The 17,779-nt window shown below is 43.7% G+C and overlaps 2 protein-coding genes across 2 annotated transcripts in view; both read right to left on the reverse strand.

Moving 5' to 3' along the window:
* The window catches only part of rgs12b (regulator of G protein signaling 12b), a 64,811-nt gene extending 53,334 nt beyond the window's left edge, over positions 1–11,477 (reverse strand). Inside the window, 4 exon segments of the mRNA XM_048244038.1 lie at positions 7,565–7,870; positions 7,958–8,612; positions 8,614–9,909; positions 11,369–11,477. Of these exon segments, the coding sequence (XP_048099995.1) occupies positions 7,565–7,870; positions 7,958–8,612; positions 8,614–9,737 (2,085 nt within the window). The 5' untranslated portion in view covers positions 9,738–9,909; positions 11,369–11,477.
* Positions 11,478–14,199: 2,722 nt separating this feature from the next.
* The window catches only part of htt (huntingtin), a 48,775-nt gene continuing 45,195 nt past the window's right edge, over positions 14,200–17,779 (reverse strand). Inside the window, 1 exon segment of the mRNA XM_048250250.1 lies at positions 14,200–17,514. Within this exon segment, the coding sequence (XP_048106207.1) occupies positions 17,301–17,514 (214 nt within the window). The 3' untranslated portion in view covers positions 14,200–17,300.

Consider the following 17,779-nt stretch of genomic DNA (forward strand, 5'->3'; position numbering starts at 1 on the left):
CCACGCCTGGTCACATATTATAATAGCAGCTTGAAATTGTCATCATGCCAAAAATAGTGGTTATTGATATACTACAAAAACACAAAGTACTGCCATCATCTTGACATTGTTGTCTTGACACTCAGGAACTGATTCCATGTTTACGTCAACCTTTTACTGTCAATGACGTCAATGGGTGGCATAGTCGAAAGCCAGGGGTGATGACAATGATGCGGCGATGACATGGCAATGACACAGTGATGACACGGAGATGGAGTATTCTGCACCAGAGAACCTCCGACTGCCAGTGATAAAATGCAATATGTTATGGAGGAATAATAAAGAATGTGTGACAAATGTCATTGCCTGTTCTCTTTGAATTTCCATCGTAAAGTGGCCTAATAGTCAAGTTTTTGGAGATTAGCCGAAACGTCTGCTAAATACAATAACAATAACTAGCAGAATCAATTAATAAAGATGCCTGCGATTGACGCAACATAGCCTAACAATGTTAAATGATAATGGGTAAAACTTTATTTGGGTCAGCATATAAGTCCAGTAGAGGTGATGTAGTAGGGCTGGGCAAAAATGTATTTAAATCGAAAATCAAGGTTTTTATTCAAATCGATTTGTTTTATAAAAAACAATTTTCTTTTTAAATTTGATCACTGAAAAATGTCTCTAAATGATCAGGCATAGGCTATGTCCAATGTCTCTAAATGATCAGGCATAGGCTATGTCTAATGTCTCTAAATGATCAGGCATAGGCTATGTCCAATGTCTCTAAATGATCAGGCATAGGCTATGTCCAATGTCTCTAAACTTCACCCAGCTGCTGATGGGCAGCAAACATACTGTAAGCAGGATCTGATGCCAAACGTAATGGCGCTCATTAGTGAGGTCATCCATAAGCTTAGTAGGGAATATCAGTTATATCAATTGTATCTTTCGACTGTCATTTGTTGCACGTGCTACAAAAATCATTTTGTGCAATGGAAGATTTACCAACATTACACCAGTCTGATACAGTTTTGCCTATGCGTGAGACTGAGACGCCTGTTTATTTGTTTTAAGTGTGTGCAGTGCAGGGTGTGAGAGGGGGATCGATGTGCTTTGATTCCAGCTTGGTAGTTGTAGTCTGTGAAATTAAAAAGCATGTGTGTGTGAAGTATCCAAACAATGACACCTTCATTTCATTATGGCTGCTTTAGCAACACACCTTAAGCTACTGTGTAGCGGAGACATCTGAATGGCATGAAAGCGCATGATTACATCTCTCAACTAACCAACAAAATCTCAATGCATGATTTTGTTTTGCACTTGGAGTGTTTGTAGAAACATCAGAGACCCAAATGGAAGTACAAAAGCACAGAAAAAGTGAAAAAGTGAGTTTTGGATAATATGGCCCCTTTAAGATGTTGAGAAATTCTCATTCTTTTGGTGAATTCTTGATTTAAATCATCATCAGCCAGCAGTGTCATTTCGGCAGTGTCCATCCCTGCACAGCACACTGCTGGCCGTGACACACAAGGCAATGGTCAGTGATCTAGAGCCAACTCTCCTCCTGCCCTTCTCTTCTTTTTCATCACTGCCCAACTCCTATCTGCCCAGGGTAGGGTGGTGGCTGGTTCGCAGCAGGCATGTTGCCTTATCTGACCACAGCAAGCCATCTTTCCTGTTTACTCCGTGCTGTAGCACATCAGTCCCCAGAGACCACAGACCAAACTAGGACGCTTAATGAATAAATGAGACATTTCCTGCAGGGGACTAGGGATGTTAACCGGTAGCCGTTTAACCGGTGGTTGACCGAATCAACGCTGACCGGTTAAAATTTTCTGCCGCCGGTTAAAAAAAACAAAAAAACACTATTTTTTACTACCCGAATGCCAGCCAGCGTCTGTTATTACACTGCGCTACCACCGCGACATTATTGGTGTTGTATTGTATGGGGCGATATGATCACTCAGTATCTAAAAAATGATAAATGTGAGCATGAGCCGTCCCACTCATGAATTTATTAAGCGCAACCACAGCACAGAGCCATGGCTCTGCCGCAGCAGAGCTCACGTAGCCATTCCGAAAACAGTTTATACCGGTTACTATAGTGACTATTTGTACGCCTTACATGACAGGTCCTGTCTGCGCAGCTAAAAAAACTTCACTGCTTGTTAGTGGCTGCGTGTTGACTATGGCATGATGATAATTGTAACAATGTAATGGCTAACGAAGACACGAAAGACTAACTTGTTATGACCGCTAGCTTGGCGGTCATATATGGATTGTCAAAGTTTTTGTTTTTTTTCCCCCCCGTCATCTACTTCCTGAATTTTTGGTCGATACCCGGGACACCGAAACACCGATGCACATGAAATTTGGTGGGTATGTAGCCCCCTTAGACTTTTACGGAAAAATTTTGTTCCCGGGGGCCACAACACCCCGTGCTGGGCCCCCCGAACCGCAAAAAAAAGCAGTTTTTTCTAAATAACTACCTGAACCGTGGCAATTCCCGAGGATGAAGAATCTTTATGGTATGTTGGTCTCAAGGGCCCACATCAACCTGTCGAGATAATCACTCATTTGTGATTTGCACCCCCCCACCCCCCGGTAAAAAATGAAAATGCAATATTATTCTGCTTTAATCGTCCCTATCTTCAGTTAAGATGTTCAGAACTGCACCAAATGTTATGTGTATGATTGACCTGGTATTCTCTGGGGGTATGCCAAGTTTCGTAGAATTTCATCCATGGGGGGGTCTAAAAAAAATTAGGTTATGTGTACATTTAGTGACTGTACACTCATTGGCCTGTAGATGGCGGTGCACACATATACACATGCACACACACACAGGCACCCACATACTATCGGTATTAGAACGGCCGATACATAATTACAAATTCAGTAGGATTAAAAGAAAGCCAAATATTCATCATCACCATCATCATGGCTGCATTTCTACAGTATTGGCGATAAGTAGTCGTTTGTCCACTAGATGGCGCCTCGTTGCAGTGAAACGTAATTTTGTTGGAAGTTAAAAGTGGGTTGGAAAAACAATGGACGCTTCCTACAAGGACTGTAGTTTACCGCAGAGAACGTCTAATAAGGATAGGACGATGTTCACATGAAATGTAATTCCCATTTCTTCTTGAAGCCGAAATAAATCTGAGGATGTTTATCGGGACATGCTTGGTTTTACTGCAGGTATGTTAATCTTATAATATCAATAAGGACCTAGGTAATGTTACCGTTAGCGTTGGTTGAGTGATGGAGGCCAATTTGATTGATTGCATTTGTAGAAAACTATAAATGCAGTTATTCCAAGCAAATTGATAGCAGCACTGTAATTGTATCTTTCGACTGTCATTTGTTGCACGTGCTACAAAAATCATTTTGTGCAATGGAAGCACCGCAACCGGTAAGTTTTTTTTACGAAGACGTTTGTTAATATACTTTCCTGTAACACCACCAAATGTAGCGTTCTCTGTTTGTGACTTTGTAACATGAGCTTTTTATAGCCCGAGCTCAGTGCCGCGTTGCATGGAAGGTCGACGTTGTGCGTAATGTGTGCCTGTGCAATGGGTGGAGTGGGGAAAAGCAATTATTTTTCTCCCCAAAACAAAACCCTTATTCCTCCACAAGTAGTGGACAATGATTGGGAAAAATGTATAATACAAAGGGCACGAACTAACATTGTGTAACGGGAGCCTAACCATTCTAAAATGGGGGGATAAAACAGGCAGAGAAAGACGCGCGACAGGACACGGGTATCATAAATGGCAGTTATCGGTGACCGACTTTAACCGGTTAATGAGGCTCAGTGGCCGGTTAAGATTTTTTTAAAATTTCGCCATCCCTACAGGGGACATTCATTCTCTTCCTCCATCTTGTGGTTCCTTCGATCTGGGTTTGTGTGTGTGTGTGTGTGTGTGTGTGTGTGTGTGTGTGTGTGTGTTGTTGTGTGTGTTGTTGTGTGTGTGTGTTGTTGTGTGTGTGTGTGCGTTGTGCATGTGTGTGCATGTGTGTGTGTGTGTACTGTATGCAACATCCTCCACTACCACTTCAGTGCTTCTGCTTAAAAGCTTCTGCATCTTAAAAAGGTGGATATCCGTGCAGCTTGTTGTCCATGGCAACAAACATGTCCACTGCAATTCCCTTTCTCACATACGCACATCGCACACAGACACACGCACACGCGCGCGCGCACACACTCCCTTTCTTGATCTGTACTGACTGTGTGTGTGTGTGTGTCTACTGCTGCCTCTGCTCCACTTTAAAAGGTGTAGAGGAGCGATGGGCTCAGAGCTCCTTCACTTGCACTGCCATACTTGACCATGACGAGCAGCCCAATGGTGATCCATGAGCAGATGGCGGCCACACTGCCATCTCTATTCTGTGGCACCATGTGATGAGCTTCTCTCTTTTGGACACAAAACTGTCTTCTTGATCACATTCATCTAATCTTTCCTAACGATCCGCTAGCTGTCTGCCCCATAAGCAGGCCGTCAAAAAAACGCCTAGGCTCCGAGATCTGTACACAAAAACAATTGCTACCAACAAGGGTTGGCAACCACTCAAAGGCAAAATAAAGTGTTTCAACCAATAACCGATGAGATGTGTGTTTTATTTAGGAGAGTTTTAATTGCACAGGAGGGAGGGGGAGCTAGCTCTCTGTTTTGTTTGAACATCAACAGAAGTGACGTATCCCCGCTATCGCTGATACAACCTTTAACTGCTTGGCTCATATAACTTCTATCTACGTATCTATCTATCTATCTATCTATCTATCTGTTCATCTATCTATCTGTCCATCTATCTATCTGACCGTCTGTCTGTCTGTCTGTTTATATTTGTGTTTGTTTGTTTAACAGGCTGGTTGCTGTGTAAATATAGATTGTTTTGGGTGTGCCCTTTGAGCAGCTCTTCTACCCTGTAAGTCATCATATTACACATCCTTTTCTGAAAATAATTTACTGGCTTGGCAGATAAAAGCTATAGGGCTAATTAGTTCTTCACTGGGAATGTTCTTCTAACTAACAAACTCTCACCACTCAAGACAGCAATGTGAGGAAACATTGCCACCTAGTGCTTACTTTGTGAAGTGCACTTCACTCCCTTACGTGGGAGAACAGTCCTTTCCCACTTATTGTCTCCTGCTTAGTTTAGAGTCATGGCAAAGGCCCATGATGGCTCTCCACTCATTCGCAAAGGTCATTCGCAAAGGTCAAAGTACACTTTTCAAAAACAAGTTACAGATACAAAACAAACAAATAGAAAGCCTGCAAAATACTCACAGCATATCTCCCTAAGTAGGCTACATCAAGAGTCTCCAATTCCTTACCTAACAATATACCAGCTGACAAAGGCCCGACATGGCTGAGCAGACACACAGTTCAGGCTAATACAAGGAGGCATTTACAGGGTGACCATGGCGACAGAGAGTACTCAGGCACCTTGACCGCAGACGGACATTGAGGCCACTCTAACGCCCCCGACACACACATACAAACACATCCATTTTACAGCTGCTGTGCCCTGAATGGTGCGTTCTCTCTTGACCAGTGACAGATGAGACAGACAAAACCACAGAGCTGCGTTGCCACGTACTCCCTGTGTAATGTGGACATGTAACCTACTACTATGATAACATTTTAGCTGGAAACCAGGCAGCCCTGTGAATGACATTGTTTTTGCCTCCAGTGGCGCTTTTGTCTTCCTGCGGACTCCAACTTCCTCATATTGTGTCTTAATTTTGCTGAGCTTACGCCCCCCCCCCAAACACACACACACACCACCACAACTACACACACACACACACACACACCCCCCAGAGGACCGCTGGCTGTCCATCTGGAGTCATAGCCTGACATACAGACGACAAGCTCAAGGCTCCACAGTATTGGCAAAGCACATCAACCTACGCAGTCAGACAAAATGGACAAGAGTCAACAAAGGTGGCCATAATGAAGCTTATGGTCTGAATTCATTCAGATGAGTTGTAGCAGAGGTAACCAATCGTATCTGTTCAAGTCACTTTTGGTGTTTAGCCTATTACCTAATTTTCTCTCAGGAAATGCCCTTTTTGAAGAGGTTTTGAAGAGGTGGTCATCCTCAAATAAGCTAGTTAAATATTGTTCAAGCACTTTTTTTATCATTCAATAATAAACTCTATTACGTTTTTTCACACTATGAGTCATGCAAAAGCTACTTTGGGAGGAAGTTTGAGAAATGCACAACAGTTAAAATCATTTGCACCACATCAAAGCTTTATGTTAAAGACCAGAAACGATATTTGGACTTTTGAGTGAATGTCCAAACACAGATCTGTGTGCAGCCAAAAATCCACACCCCTCTCAGCACCAGGCAAGTTTCTAAGCTGAGGATGTGTGTATGCAGACTATGGCTGGAGAGCTGACAGGTTTGCTGCATCTCAATGTCTTCCCTCACAAACATCCACACTTTGATGCCTGATCCTGCTAAGTTCATGAGGGCTCAGGGCTGTCCCAGTGTGAAATTGTGAAGTGTGTGAGGGCTTGCTCACACCCTTTCTGTGCTCTTTCCATAAGTTGCCATTTATGCAGACTTTACCCAAGGGAATTACCAACAACTTGTGGCATTGTGACGTGAAACACAGGGTTACCCAAACGGAGGCTGGAAGCTTGGAAAAAAAGAAACAACTGTCATAAACCTGTTTGCACGTTTCTGATGTTGTCAAATCAGCGTCATGACATGGCCATCCCATTCCTGTTAGTAGCATTTTGAACCCTTACAGTCTCTCAAACTCAATCACTTATCAACAGATGTCAGTTACGTCTTTGAGGGTTCAGGGCTGAGACCTTAGGGGGGACATGGAGATTTAGCCATAGCCTTGCTCCCGTCCTGATCAACCCTGCCAGCACCCGGGCTGCTCCAGTCCTGATCAACCCTGCCAGCACCCGGGCTGCATGTCACTGACTTCAGTCCACAACAGGCTGCGATATGACATTTGGGTGCTGAATGATATCAGTGGAGGGAACAGGACAAATAAACTTAATTAAGGTTAATCTGATCTAAAAAAAAAATAAAAAAAAAAAAAAAAAAAAAAAAACCTTCAGCAGGTCTACAAGCAGAAAATGACCAGAGTAGAAAAGTGTTTTTTGCGAACACCTGTAGCAGCCATTTTGTCTTTATAATTTTTCACTGCTGCGGTGCGATAAGGAGCCTACCCTGAGTTTGAATCTTCTCATCTGTGAGTCAGTTTTAGCATGTCCCCTCCAAGGGCTCTCCAGCAGCCCACTGCAGATCTGTTTTTCACTGCTTCAGAATTAACTAAGAAACGGAGTTTAGTTTAACAATTTACGCCTTACTCGCTATGTATAAATACATGGGCATGAAAATGGCATCCTACACCTTTACATTTGTCTCAGTTACAAACTCCATTAGTAGAAGAAATCACATCCACACATTTCACAACTGAGCTTGTAGGACTTCAGAAACTACACCATCCTCATGCAGTGGGAATATTTCTGTGCACTGAGCCTAAGCTTCCTTCTGCTCTCAAGCACTCAGATGTGAAAAGAAAGTCAAACAGACAGCAGGCCGGCTTTCTTACCTTCTTCTCCGCTCCGTCTTTGCCCCTGGCTCCGTTCTGGTGTTCGCGGAGCCCCTTGTCTGTGCCGAACAGCTTCTTGGCCCACTCGTCCTTCTGCGTGGTCAGCCGGTGGGGCTGCGTGGTGGCGGCGGCCACTATCTCCCCGGGCGCCCGGTAGCGGTCGGCCGGAATCTTGTTCATGGGAGGCGGCAGAGTGCTGCAGTTGGCGCTGGACCAGCCGTCGGTGGACTCGGCGTACGACTCCTGGTCGCTGCTGTGACCGTGCTGCTGTCTCCAGTCCCGCAGGACGTGCACCGGCAGCCAGCGCTGGCTCCCCGATGCCCCAGAACCACCACCGCTCCCACCACCACCTCCTCCTCCTCCTCCTGCTGTTCCTGCTGCTCCTGCCGCTGCAGCCCCTGCTGCTCCGGCCGCTGCTTTCTTGGAGTAGTGCGAGCGGGAGGGATGGCCCTGGAGCTCCATCCTGGACGAGACGCTGAGGTGTCTGGTGGAGAGGGGCGGCGCGTCAGCGAGGTCTGACAGGGGCTCGTGCCGGTAGCCGTTCCTGTGAGCGGCGGGGGGCGGGGGCGGGGGAGGGCCGCGTGCTGGCTGGGGGAACTCCCAGGGCCCGGAGGGGGCGTGTCGGCCAGGGGCGTTGCCCCCCAGGTCCACCAGCAGCACACGGTTGCTCTTCTCCTCGGGCAGGAAGTTGCCGATGCCGCTGTCGCTGTTGCTGCTGGTGCTGTTGTTCTGCTGCGCGTCCATGTCGCCCGCCGCGGCGGCGGCAGCAGCGGCCGCATTAGCGGCGGCCGCAGCCCCAACGGCGCCGTTGTCCAGGAAGGCCCGCGCGCGCACGCCCTCGATGGACTCGCCCATGTCGCGGTAGAGCACCGACACAAACTGAAGCAGAGGCTGGGAGGTGGGGGGAAACTCCAGGCAGCCGCCCGTGTCCGGGTCGGGCGTGCAGTCGAAGCCAAAGCGCCGGGCGACGCTCTGGTGGACCTTGTGGTGGCACAGCTCGGGGTCCACCAGGAACACGTGGCAGGAGGTGCGCAGCTCGGCCTCGTCCGCCTCCTCAGCGCCGTCGATACTCCTCCGTGGCCTGCATGGTGACCAGGCCGAAGAAGCGCCGGTCGTCCGGGCACACGGCGCTGAAGGCCAGCTTCTCGGCCGGGTAGGTGGCCAGCACGTGGCCACGCTCGCTGCGCAGGCGCACACAGTCCAGCATGACCTGCAGCAGCACCAGCGAGTGCACCTTCTGCTCGGCGCGCAGGCGCCGCATGCAGCCGCGGATGGCCTGCAGGCTGTCACTCTCCAGGCTGCCGCCGGCCGACGCCAGCTCGATGGAGCCCAGGTAGCCCACCACCATGCCCACGTTCAGGATGCCGTCTCCGTCCCCACCGCCGGCGGGTGAGTCGGGAAGGATCGCGGGGGCTGGCGGCTCCACCTCGAACACGTCCAGGAAGACCGAGTCGTCAGCCTGCAGCACCTTGGCCAGCTCGTCCTCAGACAGCAAGTCCGGCTGGCTGCGGTGCCTGCGGGTACTGGGGTAGGGGAAGGCGTCCGACTCGGACAGAGGGTGACGGGGTTTGCCTTTGGGCTTGGCGGCCGAGGACGAAACGGCTGCCGCTCTCTCCGAGCTGCTGGACGAGTGGCTCGAGCAGGCGCCCTCAAAGATCATGCTGAAGATGCCCCCTGACTGCATCTCCGCCACCACGCGCTCCGCCCGGTTGATCCCCAGAGTCTTCGAGTCCACCTTAGGCCGTGTGGTCCAAGCACCCCTGGGGTCTTGGTAAGCAAGCTCCTCGTCACTGGAGCAAGAGTCAACATGCTGGTGGTGATAGTGAGGGTGATGTGCATGAGAGTGATTGTGATGGTGGTGGTGGTGGCGCTGGTGGGTCTCTGCCACTACCAGGTGCAGGACTCCAGTGCACCGGCCAATGAGCTTCACCACGTCCTCATGTGAGGCCTTAGAAACGTTGATGTCGTTGACACTGAGGATTTGGTCTCCAGCACGCAAGCCCATATAGTCTGCAGGGCTGCCTTTCAGGACGCAGTTGAGCACACAAGGTGACTGGCCCGACAGTGTGAAGCCATAGCCCGTGCGGCCTCGCGCCACCTCCACCCCACGCACTTGTGTAACAGGCTGAGAGCTCGCCCCGCGCCGTTTCCCCATATCCTGTTGCCTGAACATGGTCTCTTTTTGCCCCCTTTCTTCTCTCTTTTTTTCACTCCACTGACGAGAGCTTCACAAATGCGGAGCAGAGGAACTAAATGTAACGCCTGGTCGATACCATCGCCCTCTGTGCCAACGCTGCCCCACTACGGCACAAGCATGCTGGTGTCAACTCAGTTTCACAGGGCACCTTTGGTAGAAAGAGAGGGGAGGGGGGCATAATTGGGGACGCAGTAGTACAGCGAAAACAGGAATGACAGAAAATAACTTAAAAATAACATCAATTTGACAAAAGGCAGAAGTAACATCTACATTATTTTCATATTTAATGTAATATTATGACTGATAACGAACGCTAGCAGCGCTTTACCGGTCGGTTAGGATAATCAAATGATTTTACGTGGATAAAAGGTAGCCTAAAGCTAATAAAAAAATCTGAACCAAAACAAAACATAAACATTGATTAAAGGTCGGTGATTGAATACCGGATGCAGATGGAAGCTCACTAGCAGTAGATGTTAACTGACTCACAGGTCAAATTTGAGCATACAGTCTGAGAACTTCAACATCAATTATGCAAAACACGTTTTCTTTATGTAAACCAGTAACTAGCTATTAGGTTAGTAACTTTCTTTCTTTTTTGTTCACAAACTGGGCAAGGTTGATTTCAATAAAGTTCTTTGGCGAAATACATTAATTTCCACATTAGCTCTATCTAGCAAACAATAGCTACATCAGATGGAAGCTGAGTGATGTCTGACTGGCTCCCTTTTAGGATTTGATTGTCCAAACATTGTGTATCTATTGCACAAGTTAAGTAGAAACTTTATCTCATGCGAATTTGGAAACTTTTCCTCTCAAATGCGTTAGTTGAAATTCGTGCAAAGAAAATTCATCCACTCCTGCTTGACATTCCTATCCCGCCTTCATTTTCCCCATTGTAGGAATGTGTACGCGTCAACCTGTGTAACCATGACATCCAAATGTCAACTAACTTTTTGCTTGTCCTATTGGTGCATATTGTTGTCACTCCTAGTGGTCAACCCCCTCAACTAATGACCAAGTTAGTCTGAGAATTGAAGTAAAGTCGTATGATATTCCACAGGTGTTGCACGTACTTTACAAAATCATTCATAACTTTACATGTCTCGTGTCTGCAAAACAAAATACAGACAGAGGAAAGACTGCAAATATAGGTCCTTGATACTCCTCACATTTTCACCTGTTAGGCTTTTGTTTTTCGACCCTGCCAAACAGCTGGCCAGCGAGTAACGGTATTGTTGCAGTTGTCATAGCTGCTAATGGGATAGACCGAACACTAGCATGCAGTAGATATTAACACCATGGGTTGGTTTTCGGGTGAAAAATCTTACAATGGATTATGTTAAATGCGATTAACTACAACGACCAGAGTTGCAGCACGACATATAACCAAATTCATGTTTATAGACATAAGGCTTCGATCGCAAAAGCTAGCCAACATAGCAGTTAAGTGACTGAAACTTAACCCATAGCGTTTTATCCAAGACATTCCGTAGGGATCCCTTTTCGAGAGACATAAACTTTAACATCAAACAATGTATAGTTTGTCAACGTATTCAAAATGCAGAATAACTCAGATACAGAGTTTTGTGACACATCAGCCTTACCGGATGCTCCCTGGTGCAGGATCGCAACTCCTCACATCTCCTTATGGATAGCCGCTATCTTAGCTAAACAAAAGAAAGCTAAGGAGCCCGTCCTGGGATAGTACGCGTGTGCGTGCGTGCGCGCGTGTGCGGGGCAGTGCTTAAGTCACAAGGAAATCAATAAACATTGTTGCATTTTCTCCCTATGATTTCGCGATGTTATTTTCCGTGAGAAAGAGTAGTTCAAGGATGTAACATTTATGCCAACTAAAAAAAATAAAATAAAAACATGGGACACTTTGACTCCACCTCCATTTCATCCTAAATTGAAATGATCATATAGGCTACAATTGGTCACATTTGCAGCGATGGACATTTATATTTAGGCTAAAACAAATAGGCAAATCCTGATTTTGAATCCTTGATTTCTTAATTTAGTAGTCCTATACTGTCCTTGCGTGTCCCTCCAGAGTGAATATGAAGCTATAACTAAAATGAAGCCGTCACAGAGTCATCCCCAAATGTTGTTGACACTTTCCTCTTTAACAGTGCCTGTTTGACAATCGCTTCTTTTGGACATGCCCTAAAGTTCAGCGTCATCTGACCAAGACTAACACCCTAATCAGCTGAGCGGATTAGTGTTGCGTTCCCAAAACACAAAGCTTATCTGTAACCAAAAACAATATAGGCTTATTAGGGTGATTCTTCAATTGGGGGCAATTTTGCCATCTCAAATTTTAAATTATAAAATCAGGAAAAAATGGGTTTAAATTATGCCAAGACAATGCTTACATACTTTAATATGAAGGTATAATGCTGGCCACAACCGAGTTTAAATATATTTAAAATAATTTATATTTATTTGCCAACTGGCATTACAAAATGTCATTCCCATCACAACATCAAAAACTTGAAAAATAAATAAAATGATCTAACAAGGAGATAATTTAAACTCATTCATGTTGTAAACATTGTTAATCATCAACAATAAGTATAAATTCAAAATGTTCACATTCAGCAAATTACATATAGCCTATTTTGATATTCTCACCATCAAAATGTGATTTTCTGTGTTCAACAAAGTACACTTTTGTTTAATTTCTGGAAAAGTAGTTTTAGATATTTTTTTCTTTGAATATGTGGATAAGTATTTCATTAAGCTTTTCATGTAGCAGCTCAATATTGACGATAAAGCTATTTTTAAAGTATTTTTACTGTAAATTAAGTAACGTGGCGGTAATGACATGTTGTTCTGGTAATGACATAGTGTTTTGGTAATGACAAGCAATGAAAAAAATGGTAATGTTTGAATAGACAAAAATAGGGACAAAACTAAACCAGAAATCTCTAAAAAAATTCTAGAGGATCACATGAAACAATGGCATAAAACAGCAGAAAATATGAAAATACAGACCATAACTACGGTATATTGAGATTATTACAGGTAGGAAAAAGATGGCATGGTTTAACAATGCATATTTCAGGCCTAAAATGAAACCTCCTTGAAATATGGATTATTTATGTTTTTTTTTCTTTTGTTGTCTAATCTGCATCCCTAGGAAGATACAAATAAATGTTTCATGGCAATTGGTAATTGACAATTATAGGTATACTTCCAATGTTAAATGTGTGCTAGAGTGGACATCTGTAAAAGTTAAGGTTAAGTCAGTATAAGGTTAAATATTTGCATAAAATATTTGTAGGCCTAGCATTTATTATTGTTCCTTGACTGACAGAAAAAAGAGGTCTTCCTATACTCCCTGTATTCTCAAGACCTTTCTGCTAATGTCTTGGGAGTCATGCTGTTTAAAAAAAATAGGGTAAATTAGGATTAGGAAGTAAGGTATCTCACTTGAGTTTCATTGCAACATCACACCATTAGGCTTCTTTAGCTTAATTTTTAAACAGATGATAAAATATAGATGGTGAAACAGAAAACTTGTCATTACCGCCATCACCATCACGACAAGTTTTGTGTTGGTAATGACGGTTGCGGTAATGACATTTTTCATCTTATTTCAGGATAAAAGATGCTAGGTCATGGATTTGCTAACATCATTCATCAGCTAGTACAACATGAACTTTAAATAGGCTACACATAAATAATGTGAATATTTCATTTTTTTCATAAAAATATTGCTGCAACAGCATTTATGGTAATGACGCTGAATAAGTCTACTCCATGATCAGAAGGAACACATGATTATAAATTACTTACTTTTTCAGACATCAGATATCACTCTTCTCTCATGGCTGACATTTGCTTCCTTCCCTGTCACTATTCATTTCCATGGTTACAGCACAAACGAGTCTTAAAAAAAAAAATCCTAGTAGTAATCATAGACTGTCGCGGTAATGACGGTATTGTTGGGGGACAATACTAAATTGTTAAAAATATTCACAAATTGTATAAGTTACTATTTAAACATATGTTGTGATTTTTTAATGAAATGATAACATTTAATCACATTTTAAGAGCAGAAAAGTTTGAAAGTCTGGGTTGGGGACAAGGCCTAAGTAGCCAAATATTGGTGTTAAAAACAGTTTTAAAAATATAAATCATAAAGATTTTAGTGTATTACTTTTTTTGGTGGTGCAATAAACATTATTTGAAATAACTAAACTATTTATTTTGTAATATAGTATTTCTAACATGAATTTATAACCTGGGGACATAAAAGTTCCCCTAATTGAAGAATGACCCATTAATAAAATATGGCATTACAACATGGTGGTAATCACAAGTTGTAATTTTATGGTGAAACTAATTAGCTATTAGTCTAAAGTTAATCTAAAATAATAACACGTGTTAAATCACAAATAAATTATAACAATAAAAAAGATAAAACAGATGACACTTAAAATCGTTTATTCATTTAAATGTATCAAGTTTTACTTTACATAACTAAGTCATTAATTACACTCATATCTTCTGATTGTATAATTTGCTTAATGCATTTGCTTGCAGAGCAACTCAACTACTGACGGTTCTTAGGAGCACTCCGGAGCTGGCCATGTATTTCTCTAACTGATCTGGGTGCAGTTTTTTCATAATCCTGTTTAGTGTCTTCACACAGCGGGGTTAACAGACCCCAAACAGACAGTTAAGAGGCAAAACATGTCTGCGCCATCATGAACTCCCAGTGTGCCTTAAGCCCTGTCGTCTGTGGGAGACAGATGCATCTGCTCCCGCCTAATTCAGACAGATGGAGAGAGTTGGGGTCAGTAGGTCAATGCCAACTTCCTTTCTTCCTTTAGTGAGACCAGGGATATGCATGAATCTAATTGTTATAATAATTATTTTAAAAGAAAGAAAGAAAGAAAGAAAGAAAGAAAGAAAGAAAGACCAGCAGACAAAGGGATAAAAAAAAAAAATACCACAAGCACTTCTACTTCTGCTGTGCTAAACTGTGTGCTGGACTCCACCCCAGCCCCTCAGTGTGTCCCTTGCTCGTTGCTTTCTGCAGAAAGCGTATTATGGGCAACAGAAGGTCCAGGCCCTGTTTTTAAAAATAAGAGGCGGCCAAGGACCCCACTCAGTAGCCATGCAAGAACAGATGATAAAAAAATGCCCCACATCAACCATGTTTTCTTGGTTCCCCCATGTCATTTCGAATTTCATGAAATCCAAACATTTAACATTATTTCGACATTTGTAATTTGACCTGCCATGTTGGTTTCTTGATAAATGAAACAGGGTTTGGAAACAGTTACAAAACAATGCTGTCATCACTGTTTTATTGTGTAAATACATCATTTGGAAAGGTACGTTGACCGAAACAGTTAGCTGTGAGTGTTAAACCTTCCTGCGAGAGGATATGATACATTTTACACAGATATCAAGTGTCAATTTGAAGCTTCTGACATACTAATATGATCACTGTTCACATGTTCAATACTTATTTCAAAGTGTGAGAAAGAGAGACAGAAATCTTTCCTCAAGTTCTGTAAACACTGAAATGCTAACATACAAAGTGTGAATTGCTGCAGGAGGCTTGCTGCTATGGACCAACCTTGCCAGTAACCTCTGCCCGCATACACCTGCGATTTGTCAACGCTTGCTCAAGGCATCATCCAGTCTATGGTTTAGAGCTGACTGCATTGGTACCAAATCATGACTTTTCCCAGTCACTATTTCGGTATTGAAAGAGTTTTGCAATTATCAGGAGCATGCCACTAGTGAATATATACATGATCAGATTGCTGACTAAGGCTTTATATACTTACAGTGCTCACAATACACCTCCTTCAATTGAGCATTAAAACATAAGATTATAAAATGTAATTTATTGTTGATTTTATTTTATTACAGTTCAGTAGTGCTCAGACAGTTTCTCATTAAGAGAATTTTGTTGTCAAATGAATCAACAAAGCATACGTAACGAGACACAGGCCTATTTAAAAAAACAAAAAAACAAAGTGGGCATTCAGAGGTTAGCGTCAACGATTCTGTGTGCTCGACAAACAGTGGCAATGGGACGTCTGGATCGCCCATTTTTCTTGATTAAACACACGTCCTTTCAGATTTCTGTATTTTTTTGTCTTCTTTCATACATATTACACAATATAGATACACCCTCCATTAAAATAGAACTTCTTGTCATTATGGGGATCAATAATCACATCTCGTGTCCTGAGATTAAAAACAGTCACACTACGCAAGGCTGTTGCCTTAATGGACAAACAACTTGTTGCAGCATGCTTAACAACAAAGAATAATGTTGTCCACCATGACAATACAATCAATAGAGAAACAAAAGTATGGTTATTATGGCTTTTACCAAACTTTCTACCTTTCACATTACCAAACCTTTCACAATTATTTTCCATTTCCCACTCCATCAAGAGCAGTGCAGTATTGACGAGTGACCAAAATAATAATTAAAAAAGGAACCAGATGAGAGTCACACACACACACACACAAGACACTGAGATTTCAACCCCTTTGGAAAAAAGGCCCCTTTAGATCACTCCTGAAGACTGTAACAAAAACGGCACCAAAAATAGAAGTATTGACCACATCTTACTTTTAAATATACTACATCCTCAGTCTTATTTAATGATTTTTTTTTGTAATAACACCATGGCTCAAGCATACTTCCTTCAGGAGAGGATATAGATACAAATTAAGTTATATTATATTCTGTTCAGTGTTCAAGTGCTGGAGGACAGATCCACAGAGCAATGCAACATTCGTGCAAAATAATAACAATAGTCATAATAATCAAGGAATGTTATTTTTTTTTTTTCAGACAGACAGAAAAGGGGAGGGGTGATGGCAGAGAGAAGGAGTGGGTAAGTGAAAGCCCGGTTGTTAAAGTTAGCCCCCCACCTAGACCATGGAGACAAACAGGGTGAGTTATGGAGGAGTGGAAAAGACCTGGGATTGAGATGAAGACCACTTCTTGGGGAGGCCTTTGTCAGTTGAATGGTTGTTTAACGAACCTCTGCCAAAAGCTGCTGGCTGTCTGGCGGGCAGGAGGTGGAGGTGTCAAGTCAGACCCTGTTGCTTGGACACAGATCCACTTTCAGGAGGCGTTCATCTGACAGTGTCAATTTACCACACTCTTGTGTTTTCATGCAAAGAAAGCGCCCACGATTAAACATGATTGCATACTCTACGTGGGGATGGTCGTATAATGGTTTCAGATTTCCAGAGGGACTTTAGTACGACTCTTGGTTTGCTCTAGAGATATCAATCACTCTGCAAGGAGTCCCTGTGCATTGTGGGAAGGCTACCTCACAGTGATTCTAGAACTCTTTTGAGGGGCTGTGGTCTTGGTGATGATCCTTGGTACTATAACCATAGATGGGCCTCTGGACAAAAAGGCCTCCCAGTGCATTGAGGATAACAGGGCGTTACATGGAGGTGTTGTGGTGACTTGAGGACACACTGACAAACTGTGACATAACGAGGTGTCACAGTGTGAACTAGTGAGGCTGACTGGCTTGTTCACAGCGGAGTGTCCTGGTGGATGCTCTGGAGGCAGCACAGCAGCTGGTGGTACGGACTGCCCGGCACGGCCACCATCTCGAAGACGGACTGGAAGGCGCGGCGGTCCAGCTCCTCGTCAATCTGGTGCCGGTAGAAGTCCATGGCCACCAGGCAGAAGAGGCTGACGTCCACCGTGTCCGCCCTGCCCATGCGACTGACCACGTGAGGCAGGCTGCGATGATGAGTCAAGGACAATAAAAATGATACATGCCTATTCATGTATGTATACTGTATATATACTATAAATTTACATGACGGAATTGCATGTATATTTGTGCATACGCATGTGCATCAAAGAGCTGGTTCTCTATGCAAGGAACGCAGACACAGTTGACAATGCAAGGCTTGCACACATTTCAAAGTTTTTTCTCATAGTCTACGTAAGTTACGCGAGCGATGTGCCCCCATCGCAAATGCATGACATGGCAAGTGTGTTT

The sequence above is a fragment of the Alosa alosa genome, chromosome 1, assembly GCF_017589495.1.
Source record: "Alosa alosa isolate M-15738 ecotype Scorff River chromosome 1, AALO_Geno_1.1, whole genome shotgun sequence".
Taxonomy (NCBI): domain Eukaryota; kingdom Metazoa; phylum Chordata; class Actinopteri; order Clupeiformes; family Clupeidae; genus Alosa; species Alosa alosa.